The 24,751-nt window shown below is 44.5% G+C and overlaps 2 protein-coding genes across 4 annotated transcripts in view; one reads left to right on the top strand and one right to left on the bottom strand.

The window, feature by feature from the left end:
* The window catches only part of KDM3A (lysine demethylase 3A), a 29,402-nt gene extending 23,128 nt beyond the window's left edge, over nucleotides 1–6,274 (top strand). For all 3 annotated transcript variants that reach the window (XM_085059539.1, XM_085059538.1, XM_085059540.1), the window contains 7 exons: nucleotides 960–1,050; nucleotides 1,615–1,745; nucleotides 2,555–2,674; nucleotides 2,762–2,901; nucleotides 4,659–4,835; nucleotides 4,921–5,055; nucleotides 5,529–6,274. In XM_085059539.1, coding sequence (XP_084915665.1) covers nucleotides 960–1,050; nucleotides 1,615–1,745; nucleotides 2,555–2,674; nucleotides 2,762–2,901; nucleotides 4,659–4,835; nucleotides 4,921–5,055; nucleotides 5,529–5,609 — 875 coding nt within the window. In that variant the 3' untranslated portion in view covers nucleotides 5,610–6,274. The remainder of the gene's footprint in view (nucleotides 1–959; nucleotides 1,051–1,614; nucleotides 1,746–2,554; nucleotides 2,675–2,761; nucleotides 2,902–4,658; nucleotides 4,836–4,920; nucleotides 5,056–5,528) is intronic.
* A 1,842-nt stretch (nucleotides 6,275–8,116) lies between these two features.
* On the bottom strand, nucleotides 8,117–21,543 carry CHMP3 (charged multivesicular body protein 3). Its single transcript, XM_085059547.1, has 6 exons — nucleotides 21,407–21,543; nucleotides 17,408–17,468; nucleotides 14,138–14,317; nucleotides 11,512–11,633; nucleotides 9,633–9,747; nucleotides 8,117–8,643 (listed from the first exon to the last, which is right to left on the bottom strand). Exons 1-6 carry the CDS (start codon nucleotides 21,449–21,451, stop codon nucleotides 8,507–8,509), a joined length of 660 nt encoding a protein of 219 aa, XP_084915673.1. The 5' UTR covers nucleotides 21,452–21,543; the 3' UTR covers nucleotides 8,117–8,506.
* Between the last annotated feature and the right edge of the window lie 3,208 nt (nucleotides 21,544–24,751).

Raw genomic sequence — 24,751 nt, 5'->3', positions numbered from 1 at the left:
TAAGTACTGTGAATCTTTTTTCCAAAAGCTGAAATATTCAGCAGCAGTGATTCTGCCCTAGCACAGATTTGTGATCCCTAAGCAGCATAAAAGATGTTCCAGGCTTGCTCTTCATCTTGGACAGTTTGTCTGCAGTGTATCCTTACCATTTATGCTTGTGGGATTGTGGACTGGATAGAAGCTGTCATTCCCATGAAGCACTGTCCTTCAGGAGTATGTTTGGCTGCCTGTAGTCTTTTGGGGGAAACATTCTGAGGAAGTTTGGGATCTTCCTAGTGAGTAGGTTCACCTGCCAGCTTTATTTTTTTTTTTCTCTCCAGTTGAGTGAAACAGAAGAGCATGTGTAGGGCTGGTGTTCACAGGTTAAATTACTCTGCTGTTTTAACTTGAAGGTGCTTTTAGTCCTGAGGAACTGAAGTTATATTGTGTAAAAATAGATTTAGAGGAGGTGACCTTGAGGTTTTCCAGAGGAATTAATACTTGCCATTGCATCTGGAGTTCTGCTTTATCTGTTTGTTACACATCTTTATCTAAGGATCTGTTTTAAGGATCTGTTTAAATCAGTTGTAAGCTTAGGGAATTGGGTACTTAAGGCAAGAACAGTGGGGGGTGGAAGACCACACCTTTCTTTTCTGTTACTTGATCTCTGAAGAGGTTTGGCTTCATCAGCTACTTTTGGCGTCAGACACAAGCCAGCTTTTGAGCTAAATTGTAGGAAGTGCTTGGGCAGGGAAGCAGTAAAGGCTGCCTGTCTGTCTGACATCTCCTGCTGTAACGTGTTTGTCATGACAGTGATACCCTACTCTGGTGTCAGAGGAACTTGTATGTCTTTAATTCTACATGAAAAGTTGTGGAATGAACATGATTTTAGATTAAGATTAGGATTTCTTTGTCTTGGCTCTTCGGATTCTGAGTTGTACAACTATTAAAAATGAAAACTTGTTGATATTTCCAATTAGGTCGCCTGAGAACAGAAGAGGGAGAACCAATGGTATTGAAGCTTAAGGACTGGCCTCCAGGAGAAGATTTCAGAGATATGATGCCTTCTCGGTATGAATTTCCAAAGGAAATGTTACTTTTTTGTGTTATACACCCCCAAAATAATGGAATGTAGGAATACTGTCACTTTTTGATACCTGCTTCAGCTTTGAGCAGCAGTTGGTGACATGAATAGTTCTGTTTCTCAGAGATGCTTGACATAAATTCAAATCCTGCACAAGTTTCATGATAAATTTCTGTGTTGTTCATTGTATTTGTTGCCAAGTAAAGGGAGCACCTGAAACTGCTCCTAAAAGCCTGGGTCACTGTGAAACCCAAAGTTCAATTGAAACTTTTTTTTTTGCCAACTGTTTTTAAGTATTTGAACTTAACCTGTTTGATAATATTCCTTGAGATGATCACACAATGAAATAGCATTTCTCCAGAGCAGTTAAATTTGTTTAGCTGCTATATTTCTGTGTCTTTCTTGTTTTGTTCCTTTTCATGGTGTCCAGCAAACCCCCTGAGGGGAGGAAGTACACTTCCTTCACTGAAGAGAGCTTTTGTTGCACTGTACTTTAGTCTGCTTTTGGTTTTATCAGTACCTAATGTTAAATTTTGCTGCGTTCACTTTAGGTTTGATGATTTGATGAAAAATATCCCATTGCCAGAATACACTAGGAGAGGTGGCAAGCTCAACCTTGCCTCTCGACTTCCCAACTATTTTGTGCGACCAGATTTGGGCCCCAAGATGTACAATGCTTATGGTAAGGAGTTTTTCACTCTAAAGGTCACATTGACCATGTGTTCAAATCAAAATTTACTGTAGATTGTGACTCCTTGCTGATGTAGACAACTTGATTAATCCCATGGATCAGAAAACCTTTGGCTCACCTATAGGTATCAATGATGTCCAGAGCATGATGTGTTTTATTAAATATCTTTTTGTCCAGATGGTTTCAAGCCAATAGTAGTTATTCCTAGTCTTTTCAATGAATGTGGTCTCAGCTTCTCTTTCCTAAAGCTTGCTGCATGTATTTGTTGTCTTGCTTCTTCTGGCTGTATTGCTTTTGTTACTCTAATATTTAGGCTGTATCATTTAGTTTTTAATCTCTTCCTGACCAATTCTTTTCATGTCTGGTTCATCTTTGTCAATCAGAAGACATGTAAAACTAAGCAGCATCTTTACATGTCCAGTAAAGAGATTGTGGCTAGTAAATACTGTAGCAGCTGCTGTTTAGAGTGAAAAAGAGACTGTTTCTGAGAGTGCTTTTTTTATAAACTACAGAAGCCCTTTTCTAGCAGGACTTAAATGTGACTTTTATATATCATACAGGCTAGATAGAGATACATTGATCTGTATCAGCCTGTGGATAGATCACTTGGGAAGCCACAAGATGGAGCAAGGTCCTGGATAGAAAGCATATTGCTGTTCTGGAAGCTTGTGTTGATAGAAATAAAAGCTCTCTAATCTTTTCAGAAAGTGATGCTGAGAGTGGTGTAACATTTTGTTGTCTTACTAATAGATCTGCTGCTCCTTTTTTTTTTTTTTCCCCCCCTTTGGTTCCTCCCCTAGGCTTAATAACGCCAGAGGACAGAAAATATGGCACAACCAACCTCCACTTGGATGTGTCTGATGCAGCCAATGTCATGGTATATGTGGGGATCCCCAAAGGCCAGGCTGATCAAGAAGAAGGTAATGTCTTTGTGGTGTCTGGGGGAAATATTTCTGTAGTTGGAGGTCAGATCCTTTAGTGTAACTGCTCATGTTGACTCTCCACAGAAGTGCTGAAAACCATACAAGATGGTGACTCTGATGAACTGACAATTAAGCGTTTCACTGAAAGCAGAGAAAAGCCTGGAGCTCTGTGGCACATTTATGCTGCCAAAGATACAGAGAAAATCCGGGAATTCCTTAAGAAGGTAAGCTATTAATCTTAAAAATTATCTTCTGGCTGTGTAGGCTTGCAAATCTGTGTCCTTGGGCTTTTCTGCTCCTTCATATCCCAGTTACTCTGGAAACAAGTACACTTGAGTTGTATCCAAGACAAAACTTGTCCTGTGCCATGAGCCTTGTAGAATCTGAAAAGGGTGGAGAGTTGAAGCTTGAAGTTACCTTGCATGTAGATACTCCTCCTGCCCACTCTTCTCATAGATTAGTAATGTTACATAGTGAACAAGAAAATAGCTGGTTTAGATTTAAGGAAAAGCACCGTTTAATTTGATTCTTAGAAGCATGTGAGATATTCTTGGGAAATGTCAGAGCAATACATGGTACATAAAGCTCTTCCTTGTTCTGTCTTACTACCTTTTTTTTTTTCCCCCTATACCTTGATGAGGTTTGAATTAAGGGAAAATTATAAGGTATTTTGTGTCATGGGAGCTAAGGGTTTAGCAGAGATGTGCTACTATGTCTAAAAGGACTTGTTTCAGTGTTTAAATTTACCTCAGACAGTCCAGAGTTCTTTGTGGTCTTAATTCTGAAACTTCTTTGGTGCTCTAAAAGTGGAAAGAGCCAGTATGTTGATATTTAAAAGGATAAATGATATGACCTGGACAGCTGTTGGCCTGGTCAGCCTGGCTGTCTTGGTGGAAGCTTGGAGAGGCTGCAGCAGACTTACTTAGTATTAACAAAGAACAAATCTTACAGTTGATAAAACACGGTATGGGTTTGATAAGCATTAGCACTTGGAGTTTTGACAGTCTGTGTCTCACACCTCAGTCCCTTGTGTCACACTTGCTGGCAGGTGTGGTGCTTTCAGCAGCTTTTAATGGAGTAGAACCAAACTGTTTCTCTCTTCCCAGATGAGTTTTTGTGCTACAGTCCTGGTTGTAAATGGCTGGTGCAGCAAGTTGGATGTATACAGGAACTTCTTGCAGAAATTCTCTGCCCACAGCCCTCAAATTTCTGTCCTAAAGTGCTTGTTGTGCCTCCCAGTCTCGTTTCTCCTGAAAATCTGGTTTGCATCCTCTGGGTCAGTGAGCACACAGACTGATTGTGGCCTCAAGGCAGACACCTGCTGAATTCCATACTTGGTAGTGTCTTCCAGTTAGAGGCTGTAGAGGCAGAGAATCTCTGAATTGTTTAGGCTGGAAGGGAGCTTCAAGACCATCTCATTCCAATGCCCCTGCTTTCTGCAGGGACACCTTCCCCTAAACTAGGTTGTTCAAAGCACTTCCATAGATGGAGCATCCAGAGCTTCTCTGGGCAAACTGTGCCAGGGCCTCACCACCCTCACAGGAATTAATTTCCTTCTAATTTCTTCTGATCTGAATTTCCTTCCATTTAAAGCCATTGCCCCTTGTCCTGTCACTTAATGCCTTTCCTTAGGTCTTCTCCAGCTTTAGTAGTGTCAGAACACTGGTTCCATGTATCATAGTGGTTCCCGGTGTGAACATGTGTTGCCTCACCCTTCTGTTCCTTGACACTCTCTACTGGAATTACTTGCATTTTCCATATCCACGTTTGCAATGTGTCTGTGAAGCCAGTGGGACCTGAGAAATGTTGAAGCCTTGACAAAGGTGTGAGTAAGGATCCAAACTTCCATTGTGCCACTCTCCTACCTGAACACACGGTGCAAGTCCCTCTGGCATATGTTTGTATGAAATACCACAGATGCAACTGGACTGTCCAGTCAGACTGGTGTGTTAAAATGCCTGTTGTCTTGTGACTTTTCCAGGTTGCAGAAGAACAGGGCCAAGAAAACCCTGTAGATCACGATCCCATTCATGATCAGAGCTGGTACCTGGACCGATCGCTGAGGAAACGCCTTCATCAGGAGTATGGAGTTCAAGGCTGGGCTATTGTACAGTTTCTAGGAGATGTAGTTTTCATCCCAGCAGGAGCTCCACACCAGGCAAGCACATGTCAGGGACATGTAATGGCCTGACTGCTTGGGCAGCCCTTTGAGCATGTGGCTAATGCTTGTTTGTTCTTTCTAGGTTCATAATTTGTACAGTTGTATTAAAGTTGCAGAAGACTTTGTATCCCCAGAGCATGTCAAACACTGCTTCTGGCTCACTCAGGAATTTAGATATCTGTCACATACACATACGAACCATGAAGATAAATTGCAGGTAACTTCCCAATGCTCGGTGCTCTTGACCCTTTTAAAAAAACCCACTAAAACAACAGACAACTCTCACCAAACCTAGGAGGGCTGTGGCCATGCAACCCAAGTTGCTTTTGTTTTCAGATCAGTGTTAATGCATTGGATCTTGGAATTTCAGTAGTGTTTGAACTGTTAGTTTTTTAGTGGTTTTGAGAAAGCCCTCTGAAGCTTCTCCTGAGCTTCTTTTGAAATGTTTTCTTCTACCATTTCTTTTGTTCCCCCTGCCCCAGCTGAGCTTGCAATGCTCTCCTCAGGCTCTTCACTTTCTATCCTGTAAGAACTTGAATTTCATTTTCCCAAGTTTGTAATTTACATGAAGGTCAGGCAGATGAGTGTGTCTGAACTGACCTGCACAGGGTGTGGGGAAGGAAGTGGGAAAGCTGGAAAACAATCTGTGCTGTTTGCTTGTAAAACCAAGCACTTTTTCCTTTCCCCCAGGTGAAGAATGTCATATACCACGCTGTTAAAGATGCAGTTGGGATACTGAGAGCTAACGAATCCAGCCTTAGCAGACCGTGATGTAGAGCGCCTTAACCACACACTATGAAACAGAAGCGTTGGCAGCTGTTTTACCTACTCAGTCAGGACCTCTGTGGACTTTGAGATTATATGAATGTTACCTCATCTTCCTTTCAGCAGTACCAGAGGATCGTGGTACTATGTTCTGTGTATTCTTCCAATGTTTACAAACCTGAGATGTATATGTAGTAATATGTATGGACTGTGGCATACTGTGAATGCTCAGTTGCAATAGAACTTTATACGGAGTTGCTCTCCAAACTGTACAAAATACCTCCTATAGAACTGTTGGGAACTATTCCAAATTACTCGTTTGAAAAATATTATTCAAGGCATTGTAAAGCTTCAATTTTTAAGATTTATTTTGGGGTGGGAGGAAGTATGGAATCACTCAGTTTAATAACCAATTTACATAAAAAGTTAAGAATGCAGTTCTGGAATTTCACATTAACATAGAACTAGCATTTAAAAGTAGCTTTAAGCTATTGTATAGTAACATAGAGATGGGAGTTAACCATCTTTAGGTAAATGTATTTAAATTTCTAAATGTTAAAAGAAACCTTTAATCAAATGTCTTCTGTTTGAAACTGCTCTTTAATTTGAACTGATGTTTGATTCTCTTGTTTTTAACACTGAATGGTCTACATAAAAATTCTTCTATTTCAGATACTGTTGCTTGTGTGTCTTCTTCGGTTGACTCTTTAAAATGTAATTAATTTGATGCAGTACTTCGAAATGCAAAAGAAAACTCTGTATCATAAACTGTTCATACTGTTTTGTAAAGTATTTGAAGGTGTGGGGTATGGGAATTCAGTAGCACATCTGTTTGTAGTTACTTTTGGTAAACCCAAGCATGACTTAGCTGACTGACTATTTCTAGTCAGCTGCTGCCAGTGCTGTGGTCTGTATCCACATGAGCTTTGCAGCTTCAGTCTGAAATGGTACACACAGAACTCAGGGTTATTTGGAGAAAGACTAAAAACATTGTAAAACTTAAAACAGGCATAGGAGCTGTGAGTGGAAAAGTGCATCTCTCATTTGATGAGATACCCTGAGACAAAATTAACCTTTCAGTTCCTTCTTAGCACTGAAAGGTGCAGGCTGGCTGTTGGGAACAGGCAGGCAGGAGAGGAAACCTCCTTGGTAGCCAAGTTCAATTCTCTGAGTTTATGCAACAACTTGAATTCTACAAATCCCTCTCCCTGTAGTACTTCACCTGCTGCTTGTGATCAGCATTAACTGGTTTGAGTCTGTCTTGGGTGACAGGATGATTCTTCAGAGAAACTTCCTCTGACTGCTCCCTCAGAAGTGGGGACAGACTGCAGTGATGTGCAGGGAGTAGGAGTCTCTCATGAGAGTTAAGTGAAGTGGACTTGGGAAAACCTTTTCTACACAACACCCTTTCACTGGTTTCTGTCAGAGTTTTCCTCCACCTTCTCTTGCTGACACCTCTTGACAGTAAATAACTTGTTCTAGTCCCTTCAGCTGGCTTGATGTGGCATTTTGTGCTTGAACTTGTCAAGAATGCTTAACAACACTTACCTGAACATTCTCCCTTGAACTATCAGTTGATGACAGAAAGCAGGTTAATTGCTTTCCTTGGAGCCAGCAGGAGTGCAGGTACCTCCCAGTGAGATGAGTCACACTGATCCTACACACCCTGTGTGCACATAAATCTGAAAAGACTCACTGTTGAAGCTGGATTTTAAGTTCTTACAATGTGCTGTTGTTCAATCTGGTTTTTTTGCAGCTCTTACCCACTCCCTTCTTCAGCTGCTTCTGTTTCCGATCTGATATTTTTGAATTTAAGACCACAGGAACCAAACTGTCTCACTTGCCTGTTATTGTTGCATTTGGGGTGGAGATGGAACACTTGAATTGCAGGAGTACTTTGCCTCCCCCCAGCACAAAGGTGAACAGTGCTTGGCTCCTCCATGTTTTTATGGCTGAAACTGGGAGGTGTTGGACTCCATCCAGCTGTGTGCCTTGTGTTTTTTCCTACCCTTGCTGTTGGGATGCAATTATTTACAGATTTAGCTTTCTTTTGGTAAGTCTTACTTAGAATTAGGAGCTCTGGCCTTTGCCTGGGAGATGCCTGTAGCAGTGACAGGTTTGGGTCAGAGCTTTTGGTTTGCAAACTGCCTTTTGTGAGCCATGACACCATTTTGCCTGAAGCTTTTCCTTGGGAGGAGACACAGCTCTCCTTTGGCCCTGAAATGTGCTGTTTGAGCACAGCAGAGAGGCCATGGTGTAGCCACAGGGGAAGCTTTGCCAACAGCCTGGTGAGTCAGGGCTCCCCTCCCACTCTGCCAGCTGACCTGCCTCACTGTGCCACAGGCTCCCCTGTGATCACACAGAGCTGGAACAGAGTGAAAACGTCTCTTTAACTATGCAGTTAAGGCCCTAAATGTGCTGAAGAAAGGTGTTACAAAACCAAAAGGGAGGTGTGAGAGGTGGATAGTGTTTCTGAAAGAGGCCAAAGTGATGCAAACTTAACTACATGGTAGTGACTGTTAGAAGCAGCTTTAATAAAATTTGTAGTGATTCAGGAAAACACAGATCTGACAGTGCTGGAGGTTTTTGGTAGCAGATTAAACCAAAGTGCCTGTTAGGGAAAAATGCTGCTTGAAGATGAGAATATATTTCAGGATTTTATATCTAAAAATACATAACATTACACCACCCTTGCCATGTCACCACAGGAAACATGGGCTGAACAGAAAACCGGAAGAGACTGCATTCCCCAAGAAGTATATTACAGTAGTTTCTTGGAGAATAAAATCTTCAGGAAGAAAAAAAAAATATATATATATTACATAATGTATTTTCACTTAAGGTTTGCATTTTGAAGGTAGGACAGAATAAAAGAGAGCCAACTGTACACATTGCTCCTGTCCCTAGCTCCGCAGGGTGGCCAACCGTGACTGCATGGCTTCGATGTCCTCCTCCTCATCCACAGCAGCAGCTGCTGCTCCCATGGGCTCAGGCTCTGGCAGAGCATCTGTCACTTTGCTGGGTGCTTTACCCAAGGCCCCTGCAAGAAAATCAGGCTCGTTAGCATGTGTTAGGCCTTCATTTAATAATTAGTGGCTTTCAGGGACATCTAAAATAATCCAACCGCTCACTGTTGGTGGAGGTCACACCCCTGAGCTGTGACAAGGCCAGCCCAGGGCTGTTGGTTGCCCAGCAGCGCTGATCTGTCAGCCCCTCTGAGCCTCTGCACTCCTCCCCTTCTCGGAGGAGGCTCCCAGCTCCCTCCAAGCCCTGCTGCCTGGCTGGGAGCTCCCCCTGCTGCGCGGTGCGATGGGAGCTGCTCCAGCCAGGAAACAGGATGGGAAGAGCAAATTGGGATGTGAAACAAGAGGGCAGTGTGCCAAGTGTTGGGCACAAGGTGCCAGCAGGGCAGGAGCTGCACTTTCAGTGTGGTACGGCTGAATGCAGCCCTGGCACTTGGATTTGTCACATCACATCAGAAGCAATCCAGGTAAAAGGAGCATTCTAAGCCTTCTCAAAGTCAAATAACTGAACCAGTAGAGCATTACTTCATGAGCTGGAAGGCTGAAGTTGTGGCTTTAGTTTTAAGAGGGTTTTTGTGTTTGTTTTGGGTTTTTTCCCCCAAACAAGACACAGCATATTACTGCCAGGACTGACAACACAGCCTATGACTCAAGGCAGTGTAGCTGAGTTTATTTCTTGGCTTCATTAATAACAGCACCTAGTCAATCATGTAAGTTCACCTTCTTTAGAGGATTCACTGCACAGCCAAACACAGATCTGTTAGAGCCTCAATTACATAACTGCACAGACAGCAGCTGATGGATATTAGTTCTGCTTTGCTGAGCCCCACTGGCCTTCTCAGCCAGTATTCCCTGAGAAACCAGTTTGTCAGAGCTCTCTGCCCATCACCAAAGCAAGACATGCCACTGGGAGAGCGCAGTTCAGTCAGAACAGATGAAGATTTCAGTTGCTGCATGTTATTGAACAGAGCAGGGACTTGGCTCCCAGCAACACCCACAAACTCACCAGCTGTAATTTCAAAGAGGATTTTGTCAATTTCTGCCTCGGCTTCCTCTTCCATCTCCTCCTGATCCTCCAGGCCTTCAAAGGTGTCCTCCAGCATTTCCTCTATAATTCCAGCCTAGCAGAAAACAACAAGGCAGCAGCATGTGATGCCTTTGGAAACAGCAGAGCAAGAGGAGAGTCTTCCTACTTGGGAGATGGGGTTATGCCTATCCAGGCATGTAACAACCCTCTGCTCCAGCTTTCCAGATGGAGGCTGTTGCAGGAGGGTGTTACACACCTGCCCTCAGTGCAAGGATGTCTTTCTACAACTGGTGCACTGGAAAAGCAGGAAGAAAACTCAGGATTGAAAGTCATATGTTCTCACTTTGAAAACCTCAAGTTATTTAAACTAAAAGAGGAGAGATTTAAATTAGATAACACTCTTCCCTGTGAGGGTGGTGAGGCACTGGCACAGGTTCCCCAGACAAGCTGTGGATGCCTCATCCCTGGAAGTGTTCAAGTTCAGGTTGGATGGGGCTTGGAGCAACCTGGTCTAGTGGAAGTTGTCCCTGCCCATGGCAGGGGGGCTGGAATTACATGATCTTTAGGATCCTCTACAATCCAAACCATCCAGGATTCCATGGTCATTTATTGTTCTTGCATGTCTAAACCAAGAAGCCAGCCTGCTCCAAGCAAGTGAAATGCAAGTGCAAATGTCAGTCATGCAGCACGAATTGTGTAACACACTGTAAAATTGCTCCTTGACACAGCTTGGTTTTTTTCTATCTGCATTTGAAAACATTCCTTTGCAGGCCCTGCAACCTAGATATGGCCAAATTATGCTGGTGCACAATGGTAAAATTATTTAGAAATAAACTTATTTGAACTAAACAGTCTAGAATGGTAAGAAGGAAGAAAGCAAAACAATTTTGGTAGTTGAAAATGTGGTAGTCGTAACAGAGACATGTGATACTTACAAATCAGAGCACTCATTACATGGAGACACAGAGCTAGATGCTTTAAACCCAGTGACAGCAAGTTATATATAAATTAAAGCGATTTAAAATTTTGTAATGAACTATGTTTAATTAGTTAAGGAATGTTTGACTGTGTTATTTTGGCTGGTTTTGATTTAGATTTGTATTGACTGAGTGTCAGTAGAAAACCCTGAGAAACTACCTCACTGCACCTGTGAAAAGGAACTCCATGGACCTATACCCCTCAGAGAATCTATAGCTGAAGAACAAAATTCAATAAAGAATTGTTTAATGGTTATGATATAACTAGAGATTAATTAGATGTCATAGAACAAGAAAGATATCTTGAGAGAGTTAAGGAGTCAAAGGCCTATACATCCCAGAAAATTTGATTAATGCACTGCAGGTGCAGTAAGGGAGCCATTTCATAGGCTTTTACACCCCAAAAAACTTAATCAATAGTAATTGTCTAACCAGGACAGCAAATTTAATAAAGCACTGTTTAGCTGGATAAAACTTGGGTTATCCATTAAACAAAGACAGATGAGATGTTCTGGTAGTAATTAAAAGAAACAAAACACCTATACCATGATGCAATAAATTGGGCAGATTTTTGGAAGTGTCTATAAAAAAAATCTTCTATGTTATAGTGTATATAAATGCCTGAAAATCGTTCTTTGAATTTCTCTATGGCAAATAAATTCCCAATATGTTCCCAATTTTGTTATTAGGAATGTTTGTCTAACAGCTTTTTGCTATTGGATTTAAAACTCTTTGTTTCACCAGTATCAGACTGGAAACAGAATCACAGCATGTCCTGAGCTCACACAAGTCCTCTGACAAGAGAGCCACCCAAGCAATTGCACAGCTCAGTAACAACCACATTGTGTTCACCCAAGTCTGATTTGTGTACCAGATCTTACCTTCATCATCTCTTTGGACAAATCCCTCATCGTTGCTTGGATTTCTGGGATTTTTACTAAGTTTTGCATAGCTTTCATGACTTCTGTGCTCTTCTGCAATGAACCTGCTACTCTGAGGACAGCTGTGAAGGAGAGGCATAGAACAGTCTGAACAATCCATGCACTGCTGAAAGCAGAGGAATTATATCTTCTCTACATGGAACTTTGTTTACATTTAGGCAATTCAACTTAAAAAAAGAAAAAAGGCATTTCACTTCTTCATTCTTTACTAAATTCCTGGAAAAGCCATATTTATAGCAAAGCTACTGGTCCTGTACAATGAGCAACCCAGGGGGTCTGCAGATAGATTTTGACCCACCTGCACCCAGTTCATTAAAGACAGGGAGAGAGAGGCCAGATTGTTCCTGCTCAGCCCCTCAGCAGCCAGAGGTGTTGCTGAAGGTTTCAGCAGCAGAGCTGCAGTGACTGCTGAAACCAGGGACCTCCTGCCTGACACTGGGTACTGGAAACTAACTCTGGCAGAAGTTCTGGTGCAATCATTTCACAGCAAAGAGTAAGCTATAAAATTAATACTGAAGCAGATAAGCTGAAAATCAGCTTGTTTAAACTGAATTTAGCAACAGTCTTTCCAGAGGCTATTCTCATAATGTAATTTATAAGCTCTCCTCATATGTGTTGATGGTATACCAAGATCAAAAAGCAATAAATAAGGATACTTTGAAGTTTTTTGAATTCTGCCATCTAACTTTGCAGCTTCCTGGACACAGAGAACTTACCTGTTTGTATATAAAATGGTCACTCCTTAACGAAGCAAAATGAAGGTACAGCACATATTATTTTTCATTTTAATAATTTCTTCAAGAGCCCTACACTTGTAACAAACTAATAGAAACCTTGCCTTGAGTGGTCACTTCTCAAGTTACTACAAACCCCAGACTGAATTCTAGACTCCTTCATATTTCCTATCTAAGTGTATCAGAACATTCCCAGGAAGATGAAGGTGCTGGCAGTGGTAATAAGGAAGAGGCTGCTTTGAGTTTTTCCTTTTAAGGGACACCAAAAGCTACAAGGATGGTCCTACTTCCCTTGCCTGGCATGCACAGGGAGCCACATTTGAACCATGATAAAATTACACTTACAGTTCACAATGTGACTCCTGATTTATCACTCATCCAATGTTAAAATCTACTTGGAGAATGCTGGGGTGGGGGAAATGTTCTGACATTTCAGCAGCATGTTGACCTCCACCAAGTCTTCCCCTGTCTTTAAAGCCTTCTGCTCTGCTTGTTACAGGCTGGAATGTTTGCAGCTATGGAAAACACTGCAGGAAGTCTGTTACAACAGATTCTCATGTGGATAAGGAATGAGGGAAATATGCTGGTTCTGGAGGAACACAAAGGGCCAAGGAGGGTTTAGAGAACACAGGTGTTAAGCCAAGGAGCAAATGGATTCATCCACACCAAGAAAATCAAACACTGCTCCCCCGTGCCCATGTAGGTGTTAGTAAATGTACCCAGACTCTTGCTAGAGATACAACCATTTACAAGGTGAAGGGAATTCTACTCCTGTGACAGATCCTATCAAAATCAGTGACACAGGCTCTACAAGGATACAGGGATGTTAGGAATGCATCCAAACTGTTTAGGAATGCACACTAAGAATGTGCTCCAAATTGCTCTGAGTTCAGTTTCAGAGCATGCAGTTCTCACATCACTGCAACCCTCAAGATCTGAGGTGTTAGATCATCTTCTGAGCAGCTCATCAGAGGAAACAGGGAACCAGCAAGGACACAGAGAACAATGTGGGGCAGGAACCCCAAGAAACTAAAACTGGGAGCTCCCTGACTACTTCAGAGCCCAGGGTGGGACATCCATCCAGACAGGGCAGTGGGGAGACAGCCTCAGAACACCCTGCACACTGAGGGGGGTTATTGCCTGCAGGTACAGGACTCATTACAGGGGTGTATGGGAAAAGGGCACGTTTGGACACAGGAGAAACTTATGATTGATCTTTTAAGGGGATTACAGGAACATAACTGAATTTTAGGGCAACAACCAAAGATAGTTTGGTGAAGGACTGGAGTGAATCAGAAACAGACAAACCTCAGGGGCCTGCAGGACTAGGTACCAGCAGCTCAGGCAGAGCAGGAGATCTGAGGCCAAGTACCAGACATCTGGCCAGCTTACACAGGGCAACTGAGAACAGCTCCTGGAACAACCCACCTATTGTGTACATGTATGTGTGTGCTCTACTAGTCAGTAGAACATGTATATGTGCATTCTACTCATCAGCTGAAGAGGAAGAGCAGGATAGAGGTTTTCATGTTTGTGTGAAAGCTGTGTGTGTTTGTGAGATGGTGGTAAAGGCTCTGCTCAGAGAGTGTGGGTGCATGTTCCTGCTGGGATTAGAGAGTGGAACTGCAGCACCCTCACAGCCCTGGGCCTGCTCTGGAAGGATCTTCCCAGGTTCCTGAAGCTCACTGGAATCAGCTGCCTTTCACAAGAGCAAAGCTGCTCTCATCTTCAACCTCTGCCTGCATTTGACTTTGGTTCTGGACAAGGAAACCTCAGACCTCACCTCTAAAGTCAGAGCAGTCATTGTGCTTGGGCTCAGCATTTGCTCTTACCAAGCTGGTTCTTCATCCCCATGAGAACAGAGTTCATGTGAGCTTTGGATGCATAGAGTTTGCTTACAGCCCTCCGAGAGCGGATCAGCTCCTTGGCCAAGATCACGCACACATCTCTCTGATTCTTTTTGGCAGCATCCTTCACTGACCTCTTCACCTTCTCCTCTTCCCTCTGGATATCTGGAGTACAGAAAAACATAGCAAATAGTGACAAATTCTTAAGGACATGGAAGAGAAATCAGTCATTTGTTGGGGGGTATTTCCAATGCAAAGAATTGTTTCTGCTTCATTTCAGATTCCCTCTGTTACTCAAAGACCTTGTTATAGGCTGATTTATATTTTAGCTGATTAATTCAGCTAAATCTTAATAGGAAAATTTTCATTACTGAACATCCAGCTCTGTAATTCCCTTTGCAGTCAAGAGTACTCTAAAGGACTGTCTGAGTATATTAGTGCATGATGCTGAGCTGTCTAAAAGCTTAAGAAGCAAAAAAGGTTCTGTAAAAACAAAGCACTCTGAGAGGATGACTTGGCTTACAACTTCAAAATAATTCCCTATTAAACTGGTCTGATATAAATATATATATGTGTGTGTGTGTGTGTGTATATATATAAATATACATCTTACTTAAAACATCTTCTTCAAGCTCTCTTGGCATCCAGCTTTGATTGAAATGACCACAAGAACAACTATTTCAAGGAAAGCCTCTGTCCAAATTTAGTTTTGAGTCTTTTTGATTTATGCCAGAAAAAGTTACATGTTGGGAGAATCAGAAGCTGCCCTTTTAGAAACACAAAGGCATCCACACACTTTCTGGCACAGGTCAACTTCAACACAGCTTCTCAGGTGGGAATTAATAAACCCTGTACTCCAGATCAGTTATTCTCTCAGTGTCATTCACTGGGGTCTTTACATTAAAGGACCAGCAGAAAGCTGTAGGATCATAGTTAAAAAAATATACCCTTGCTGCTTTCCTGCTATTATTATCAGAAATACCACAAACTTGAAGACATTTGTATGTCAGACAGTGGACTGAGCTGACTTCCAGCATATCAGAGCAGGTAAGAAAGAGCTAAAGTGCTCCAACAGAAAACTGAAAGCACCAGGAAAACTCCAGCAGTACTGAGAAATACAACATCCCCTTTGTCAGGCTGAAAACAACCCCAAGTACTGTGTTACCACACCCAGACTAGTGCAGGGCAGCCTGTGCTCGAGTGAATGCTTTCACTGGCATGACCAACTGCTGAGTATGAGATTAGTGGCACAAGTATGCAAGAACAGGCAACTCCATTTCTGAAGGTCAGTGCCAGCTGCCACTCCTCAACTGAGCCAAAGTCACGTCCCCAGTCCCTCTGCAGCACTTTCCAGCACAAGAGGCACAAAGCAGCCCAAGCACCTGTGAGAGGGATTCACAAGCTCAGCAAAACACAAAGTTACTCTATTACTCCAACTCTGTCAACTCAAAAAATTCAGTTCTGAAGTAACGAGGATACCTTTCATTTCTCCAACCCTTCCAGGCTCTGAAAAACAACCTATCCCAAAGAGAAATCCCTACAGCAGCAGGAGTCCAACAACAGATGGTTTCAAACAGTGTGTTGCTATTTCAGAAACTGTGCTGACCAGGCAAGCCAAGTGTTCCTGTGATCCAAGCCCACTCAGCTCATCCCAGGTGGATCTACTGTTCTCTTGTCCAAACACATCTAGCACAACCTTCCCCAGGGAAACTAAGGCAAGTTCCAGCTTAGCATCCTTACTTAAAGATTGCAAGGATTTCCTGTGTGAGGCTTTGCTGAAATGAGAAAGTGCAGCAGAATCCAACTACAGCAGATAATTTTGGAGAAAACCTTCAGTGGCACTTGGCTGTCATCCTCCAGGAGCAGCCTGCTAGCCTGGGAAGTGTCCAGCAGAACCATGTACTTCCATAGGTGACCCCTGGTAAGGTGTGAAACCCTAGCACAAAGATATTCTGTACTTTATTTTAAGGGGAATTATTAGAAGAAAGTTGGTGGTTAGTGCTGAATTGTATTTCTTTGAATGTAGGACTCTGAAATACAGACACATTTAGAGCTGCTAAAATTATTAGATTTGCATCCATGTTGAAGTATCACACCACCATGTAACCTAGGACCTGTACAGGCCATTTAAAGTAAAGCATGTAAGAAGTTAAGAGAAGTCTGAAATTTCAAGAAACATCAGTAGTTAACATGTGGGTAGTTTGCTGCCATGGAAGATGCAATCTCTTAAAACATATATTGCTAATAAGATCAGCCATGTTGCAGTTCCTCTGTGCCTGATACAGCCACACAAAGTGCTGGAGAAAGCAAAAGAATTCACATCCCTGTACATCAGTTTTCCTGGGAAAGACATAAACTCTGTGCCTCATATTAGAGACAAGGGCAGACTTTGTACTGCACGAGCAACCTTCTCCAACCAGCTCAAACAAGTCTGTAAGAGGGAGAAGACACAAATCCTGCTAGGTTACTCCAGAGGCATAGGGCTGGGGGAAAATGGGGAAGGGAGGAGGTACTCCTCAAGGAGTCACTCAAAACAGGCATGTGCCTCATAACCAGATGCTGACACAAAATATCCTTCACCAGCACATCCCATACACAAATCCCAGGGACAGGGGAGAAGACAAAGAAGGGGAAAACAAAACCCAGACCCAAACCTATTTTCAGGCTTAGGGAAGGCAGGCAGAACAAATTCTGAACTAACAGCAGTACAATAATAAGCAGCTCCTCTGCTTTTCAAGACACCTTCAGCAGTGTAAGGCTCATAATTTAATAGCAAAACATCCACCACTGAGAAAATACCTTTTTTTCCCTTCATCTCTTCTGTTTGTAATTTTACCAAGCTGACAGCAAACTACTTCTGCTTGGCATGTGCACTTTCACACACCAGTTCATGCCAGTGGAACTTTCTACATGTGGAATTATATACCACACTGATACTACTCATTAAACCAATGTGGGTGAAATTCCAGATAATAAGTCTAATATGTGTTATCCAAAGGGATTTGAGAGCATTATGTCTTACTGGGAGCATGAAATATTCATGTTCCTTTGAAAATTTTACTTGGATAGGTTCACAGCTGCATAATTTTGTAACACAGACTAAGTCTGGCCCCGGGATCACATTCATCTTCCTTTATTCCAAACATGACAGACTACCCCAGGTTATTAAATTTCACAGACTGCCTCAATTAAAGTAAAAAAACCTTGAAGGCAGACAGGGAGAATAAAACCAAAAAATGAGACACAAGTACAAACCTCTGATCTGTCTATCAATCACTCTCATTTCTTTCCTTATCTTCAAGGACCATTCATTGACCTTAAAAAGAGAAAGTGAGAGTTACTTGAAATTCCAACTTTAAAACTATGCTTTTATACTTTCATGTAACTTAAACATTCAGTATCAAAGGCAACACTTCAAAATGCACGCGCTTTGACTTATGAGTGATGTTAAAATATTTCATTATTGAAATAACAAACCCCCAAAACATTGCAGAGATACCACCAGCTACTGCACTGCTCTTAATGTTCAGACAAGGAGTTAAGGAGGACCTTTATAGGTCCCTTCCAACTGAAACTCTTCAATGATTCCACGATGTGATTTGTGAGTCAGATGCTCACTCCCTGGCTAACTTCCCACATCAGAGCCATGTCACTGTACAGAGGGAACTTGCCACAGGGGATTTCAGCACAAGGGACAGACTTAGGCACAGGATGACAGCACCAAGAGTGCTACTGACCATTTCAGTCAGGAGGATCTCCAGGAGGTCTCCAAGCCAACCCTACTCAAAGCAGGATCAAGTTCAGACATCAGGCAGGTTGTTCAGGGCCTCTTCCACTGAGTTTTGATACTGTTTGAGGGCAGAGACTTCACAGCCACTCTGAGAACTGCACTTAAATTACTCCTGTGGTGAAGACCTTTCCTCACAGAATCCTGGAATGGTTTGGGTTGGAAGGGACCTTAAAGACCATCTATTTCCAACCCCCTGCTGTTGGCAGGCCACCTTCCACTAAACTAGATTGCTCAGAGCTCCATCCAACCAAGCCTTTCATGTCCAACTCAAAACTCTCCTCTGGCTAGTGGTGGCTGTAGCCACTCTTCTGTCACTGGAGACACCCCAAAAGTACCTGTCCCTGTCTTGACTACAACCCCATCAGGGGCAGTGAGAGCCTTTAGAGCTTTGTTCTCATGTTTTGACTGCAGGCAACAGCCACCATTTGAGGTGCCCAAGCACAAAATCAGCTTTAAAACCCCCACAAACAACCCAAAGGCATGCATAAGTGCAGAAGTTTCTAACAAGTTTCAGAAAGCTCCTGTACCTTTAGTTAAATCCTGGTTTTAGAGGGAAAAACCCCAAACCCTTGCAGGACTGACTGCAGCCTCCCTTCTTCTTCAGAGCAGAGGAGAAAATATCCTGGAGAGTCATTCTTCTCTCATCCTAACACAAAGCTAACAAGGTCTCTTTTTTGGACTATATGAGAGGGGAAAAAGCAGTGGGAAGAGACTGAAGTAAAACATGACAGAGCTCAGGGTGGCCAGCTCTCCTGTTTCAAATGTAACACCTACCAGAGATTTGCTCTACCACTCGTATTCTAGAACAAACCAACACACAAAAAGCCTTCATGTACAAGCACAATTAGCAACTGTCAAATGAATCATGGCAGGATTTGCAGCTTCTGCCTCTGGGATGCACAACCCAGCACAAAGACACCATTAAATCAAGACTGGTTGTGTGTTGTCATCAATCCCTGCTTACTCTGACAGCAGAAAACTCTTTCACAGCTCATCCCTAGCATTGCCAGGAATCAGCTGGTTGACATGACTGACCTAAAGTGCTTGTGCCTTCCCTGGTGCTCCCAACTCATCTCCTGTTTTGTGTAAGATGAGGAGGAAATCCCATTGCCTCTCATCCAGGCTCCTCCATGCTCCCAGCTATGTGAGACAGCAATTTGTTGAGCTGCAAAGAAGCCACACTGCCCATCTCACACAGGGACATGGACACAAACCACAGCACAAGGCAGCAGTGCTGGGAACAGGAGTATGTGGTCCAGCTGAGCAAAGCTAATTATCCAGAGCACAACTCCACTCTGATGAAGCTATTCTGCTTCCACTCCTGATCTAAACAAAAGCACTGCATCACAGCAGAGTCAGCCAGCAAAGCACTCAGCTGAAAAGAGCCAACTCAGACTACACTGGAGGAAAACCCATTTTTTAAGTTCAAATGATCCAGACATGGCATTAAAAGTATAATAAATCCCCAGCTTCAGACAGGCTGAAATACATCACCAGCTCTTCACAAGGTATATATTTGCCTTGTATTGATCATAAACAAATTACCTCACATCAACAGAGTGGGCATACAAATGCACCGAGGGCAAATCATTGCCATCAAAAAAACCCAACCTCTCCCCATCATCATCCACCTCCTGCAGTGCTTGGATGGCTCCCTCTAGCCCTGCAGGGACTGTATCTTTGTGCACAGCTGCTGGCAGACATGAGGTAAGCAGTGCTGTTTCCCCATCAGCTAGGATGCAGAAACAACTACTTCTTCTTCCTTCTAAAGCTGCAGTTAGGTACAGGAGGAAAGGAATTTCTTACTATTAATGGGTTTCTCAATATCACTGTTATGGCCTGTGAAGTCACCACAGTGCCAGCCTGCACCCCAAGGGAGTGCTTCAAACAGCAAGAGGACTCACATCACCTCTCCCTAGCTCCATAATGCCTGTGCAGGGTTTTCTGCAAAGAATCACAGAATCACTGGGGTTGGAAGGGACCTCTGGAAATCATCCAGTGCAACCCCCCTGCCAAGGCAGGGTCACTCAGAGCAGGTGACATAGGAATGTGTCCAGGTGGCTTTGGAATATCTCCAGAGAGGAAGACTCCCCAACCTCCCTGGGCAGTCTGTTCTCTGCCACCCTCAGCATTTACAAGTTCTTCCTCAAGTTGAGGTGGAAGTTACTGTGGTTTCATTTATGGCCATTTATTGCTCCTCATCCTGCAGCTGGGCACTACCAAAAAGAAGGTTCAAGGTGGATGAAGAGAGACCATCCTCCAAGAGCTCCAAGATGACCCACAGACACTGTGCTACTGGAAACATGACAAGCTTATCAGCTAGGGAATGCAAAAGGACACGAGGCAAGAACTCCTCAGTGCAGCATGACCACACGTGTGGGTTAGAGTTGTCTGATGTGTTACCCCACCCCTGAGAGCAGCAGCCTCCAGCCCCAGCTCACCCTGGGGGATCTTGTACCACACTCAGCAGCAATGGAGACTGACTCAGCCCACACAGTGCTCCGACACACGCTGAGGAGGAAGGGAAAGGACACTCCCAAAGGTACATTCCTCATCTAATTTTCTCACCCAACAAGCAACAACCATAACCTACTCCCCTGGGACTCAGCTGCTACAAAGCATCGGGGAACATCTGTGACACTGCAGCTTTTCTAAGCCTTCAACTTGAGTGCCTGTTGTCCTCCCTGCTGCTTTTCCAGTACCTCTAATGTATTTGACCTTCCCCTCACCAAACAGCAGATTTTTTATTAACACATCAGTAGCTACTTATGAAAAGCAACAGCATCTCGATTACTTCATTTACTGTGACATCAGAAAGCTGTTGGTAGAAACACAGTTTGGCTACATACTCATCCTCATCATCCTCCAAGTCCCAATATTTCAGCTACTATTTCCTAACTCTAAGGCTGAGTCTGCAAGAGGAGCTAGAATCACAGAACCATAGGCTGTTAAGGGGTTGGAAGGGACCTTAAAGACCATATAGTTCCAGCCTCCCGTGTCATGGGCAGAGACACCTTCCATGCCAGACCAGGCTGCTCAAGGCCTTATCCAACGTGGCCTTGAACACCGCCAGGGATGGGGGAGCAACAGCTTCTCTGGGCAACCTGTTCCAGTCTCTCACCACCCTCATAGGGAAGAATTTCTTCCTAATATCTAATCGAAACTTCCCCTCCACCAATTTGCACGCATTCCATATTGCCCCGCCACTTCAGCTCCTGACAGAGCCCCTCTCCGGCTTCCCTGCAGGCCCCTTCAGATCCTGGCAGGTGCCGTGAGGTCTCCACCCGCCCGCTCCCGGGCCGGCTGTAGCCAGGGCCGGCTGTAGCCAGGAGCAGGCCCAGCCCGGCCCCTCCGCAGTCCCCGTCCGACGCCATGGCAACGCCGCACGGCCCTGCCGCCACTCCCCCCGCAACCGCCCGGCCCCCGCCGCTCCCCGCCCCGCCCCGGCGGCCCCGGCGCCTCACCAGCTCCTTGGGCGGCTTCTCGGGGGTCTTCCCGAACAGCCCCATGGCGGCCGCACCGCCCGGCACTTCCGGGTTCCACCCCCGCCCGGGCCGCGACCGCACTGCGCCTGCGCCGCCGGCACCGCGGCCCCTCCCCCTGCGCTTGGGGGCGGAGACATAGAGGCATAGCCCCGCCCCAGTCACGTGCCGCTGCGCACGGCCCCGCCCCGCGCGGGAGGGGCGGGAACGCGCTGAGGGGAGCGGGGCGGAGCGGAGCGGGCTCTGGTCTGGGCGCCTCATAGTGGGCGGGTTTGTAACTCCTTCACCGAGTCGATTCGGTTGGAAAAGACTTCTGAGATTATCGAGTCCAGCCATGACTGAACACCTCAAGGCACTGAGTGCCACGTCCAGTCTTTCCTTAAACACCCCCAGGGACAGTGACTCCACCATCGCCCTGGGCAGCCCATTCCTGGGGTAATCACCCTTTCTCTGAAGAAATTCCTCTTAATATGCAACATAAACTTCCACTGGTTCAGCTTAAGACTGTCCTCCCGTCCTGGGAGGAGAGGCCTATCCCCACCTGGCTGCACCCTCCTGTCAGGGTGCTCTAGAGAGCAATAAGGTCCCTCCTGAGTCTCTTCGAGGCCGAGCCCCACCTGCTCCCTCAGCCGCTCCTCATCACACTTGTGCTCCACATCCTTCCCCAGCTCCACTCCCTTCTCTAGACATGCTCCAGCACCTCAATGACCTGTTCCTGCAAAGGCTGATTCCCACTCCAGTCCTTCCCCTGGGACGGCCGGCAGGAGACCCGAGGACAAAGCTCGTCCAAGCCGCTGCCCCCCTCACCCCTAGCTGCCGGGGCTCTTTGGGAGAAATCCCACCAGCCTGGCTTGGCTCATCCCACCGCCAGGCCTGGCTCATCTTCACCCTCCGCTCTGCAGGGTCACCTGGCTGAAATGAAGGGACAGCTTGGAGCCGCTCCGCTGGAGCTCCAGCGAGTCATTCCATCTCTTCATGCTCCAGTGCACAATCTGAGACTGAGAGCACTAGAAATAAATCAGTGAGGCACAGAGAGCGCAAAAGCTTAGGAAGAAAAAGGAGTCACTAACTTAACCAAACTCTTAATACAATTATACTTACCCTCATTACTTAATTACTAGAGAGAGACATTTTAATGACAGTTACAAAAATGTAGTGTTTTACCTTTTGTCATCTTTCCCTCCAAAATGTAATGTATAACAAAGAACTACACAAGCTTTCGAAAGGAGAGCTCTCGTTTTTTGGACTGAGCACCGGCAGTGGGAAAGCCAGTGCTAATAAAACAGTAATTGTTGAAATTGAGACTGGCAAAGAGCTTCAGAGATTATTTAAATCCACCCTCTGTAATAGCAGCACAAAACATCAATCGCCTTCATTAAACCTAAAAAATAAGTAATACCCTCACCTCAGTGGCTTGACATTTTCCGTTTACAATTGGTCTCCAGCTTCTAGGCACAAGACATCAGAGAATAAAACACCACTTCAGGAATGTTTAGCATCTCAGTTAAGACACTTCACAAGTGCTAGCACAACCCAGCCCTGGGAGGCAAAACATGTGAGCAGCAAAACTGCTGACCTTGTTACAGGCACAGTCTTTTCTCCTTTGCTCCGTTCTCGGGATGTTCGACTGTCAACGCGTCAGGGAAGGGCTGTCTGAGATCCTTGGTATAAAACAATGTTACTTGGATGCTTCTGCTGCTACTGACACGAGCATTTCATAAAATAAACACATCCAACTGCTTTTTCTGTCCTGCTGGGACTCCCAATACACTCTGCCAGCTGCTCAAGATTCTGTAACAGATGCGTTGCCGGGAACTGCATCACAACAATTTATATAACCCAGACACGAGGGGACCAAACCTTCCGCCACAGCTACCTGCTGGTCATAATTACCTGCTCCTGTGGATGTGCCCTCAGTGCCTCTCCTGCTAATTAAAAAAATTCATCCATCAAAAGCACTGGATGAGTAGAGCAATTGAGGCCGTTAAAACAAATCTTCAGCTGAAACAGGTGTGCACAAAGGTTTGCAAACAAGGCTGAGGCAGTGCACAGGAGCAGAGCTGCGGGGGCTGTGTGAGGGTGAGGGTCAGCCTTCAGCAACAGAGTCGCACTCCACAAGCACTCAGTGCTCCAAGGACACAGCATTGCTCCAGCTTAGCACTCAGTATTTGGCAAACTGCCGGGGTACCAACCAAAGGCTACAGCGGGCTGTGACACAGCGCCTCACTGTGTGTGTCAGCACCTCAGCTACAGCCTTATTTATACTCACAAAACTTCTCCTTTCTCTTGGCAAGGCCCCAGTTCAGTGCAGGTTTCAAAACAGTCTTGAAACAATGTGGATTTCAGCTGCTCCTGACAAGCACATACGCCACGCTGCTGCACAAATTGGAAGCAGAAATGATCTTTGCCCTCATTATGTCTCTTCACTGCTCTGCCGAGGCTGTAATGACGGAGACAGGGCATGTACTGGCAGGTCTCAACTGGAATAAAAATGACTTTCTGGACCACGGGAGAGTTGCTGATATTGTGCCCCTTGTACCTCTCTGCTTCAGTACTGCCATGGGAAAAAGGAAATGAGAGAGGAAAAAGGACTCAGTAAATTAAAAACAGCTCTTCTGCTAATTACATGAATATCCTGTTGGGAGCACACCTGGTGACAGGAGCTGTGAAACATTTGTTAATATAAAAAAGAGTGCCCAGGTATCCTGGACAGATAAAATAATGCCAGCAGCTCTATGAGCACCAGCCTCCCAATGCTGCAAAGAAACAGGTAGATACGTTGTAACTGCAACAGGGACCTGTGTTTGCATTTCCTATTATCATCATCTTTATCTCCTTATCCTTTCAGATCACATAGGCAGGATTTAGGAAAGAAATAAAACAAGACAATTGAAAATATCTTTCTAGTTTAGCCTTTTCCTCTACTCGTATAATATCCTGCTCTTCCCCCACCCCACCTTTTTCTTTCCAACCACCAATTCCTCTGTATTTTCAGCCAGATGATTTCTGAAAGGTACAACCAAAAGCACAGTTTCATATGGAAATTTAAACAAAACAACGTACTCATTTTTTATGGCACCGAAGAACTATCAAAGAAATCAGAAATCACTTCAGAATACCAGCACAGTTGGAAGCTGGCAATTTTTACCTTTACAAGCCACGTTTGTCACCGCATGACAATATTCTGCTCCTTCACAACAGTTTGCTTTGAGGCTGTAGAGGGAGCTACCATAAAGTCTTCCTAGATGTCTGCAGATGAGAGTGCTGGAGAGACAGCTGGTAGAAGAGGGTCTCCATCTGGAAAAGCAGCTCGTCACCAACTAGAAA

Source organism: Lichenostomus cassidix, chromosome 4 (assembly GCF_008360975.1).
Source record: "Lichenostomus cassidix isolate B80296 chromosome 4, HeHo_3.0, whole genome shotgun sequence".
NCBI classification, from domain to species: Eukaryota; Metazoa; Chordata; class Aves; order Passeriformes; family Meliphagidae; genus Lichenostomus; species Lichenostomus cassidix.
Note: the sequence above shows the minus strand (reverse complement) of the source record. Positions and strands in the feature narration are given on the sequence as shown.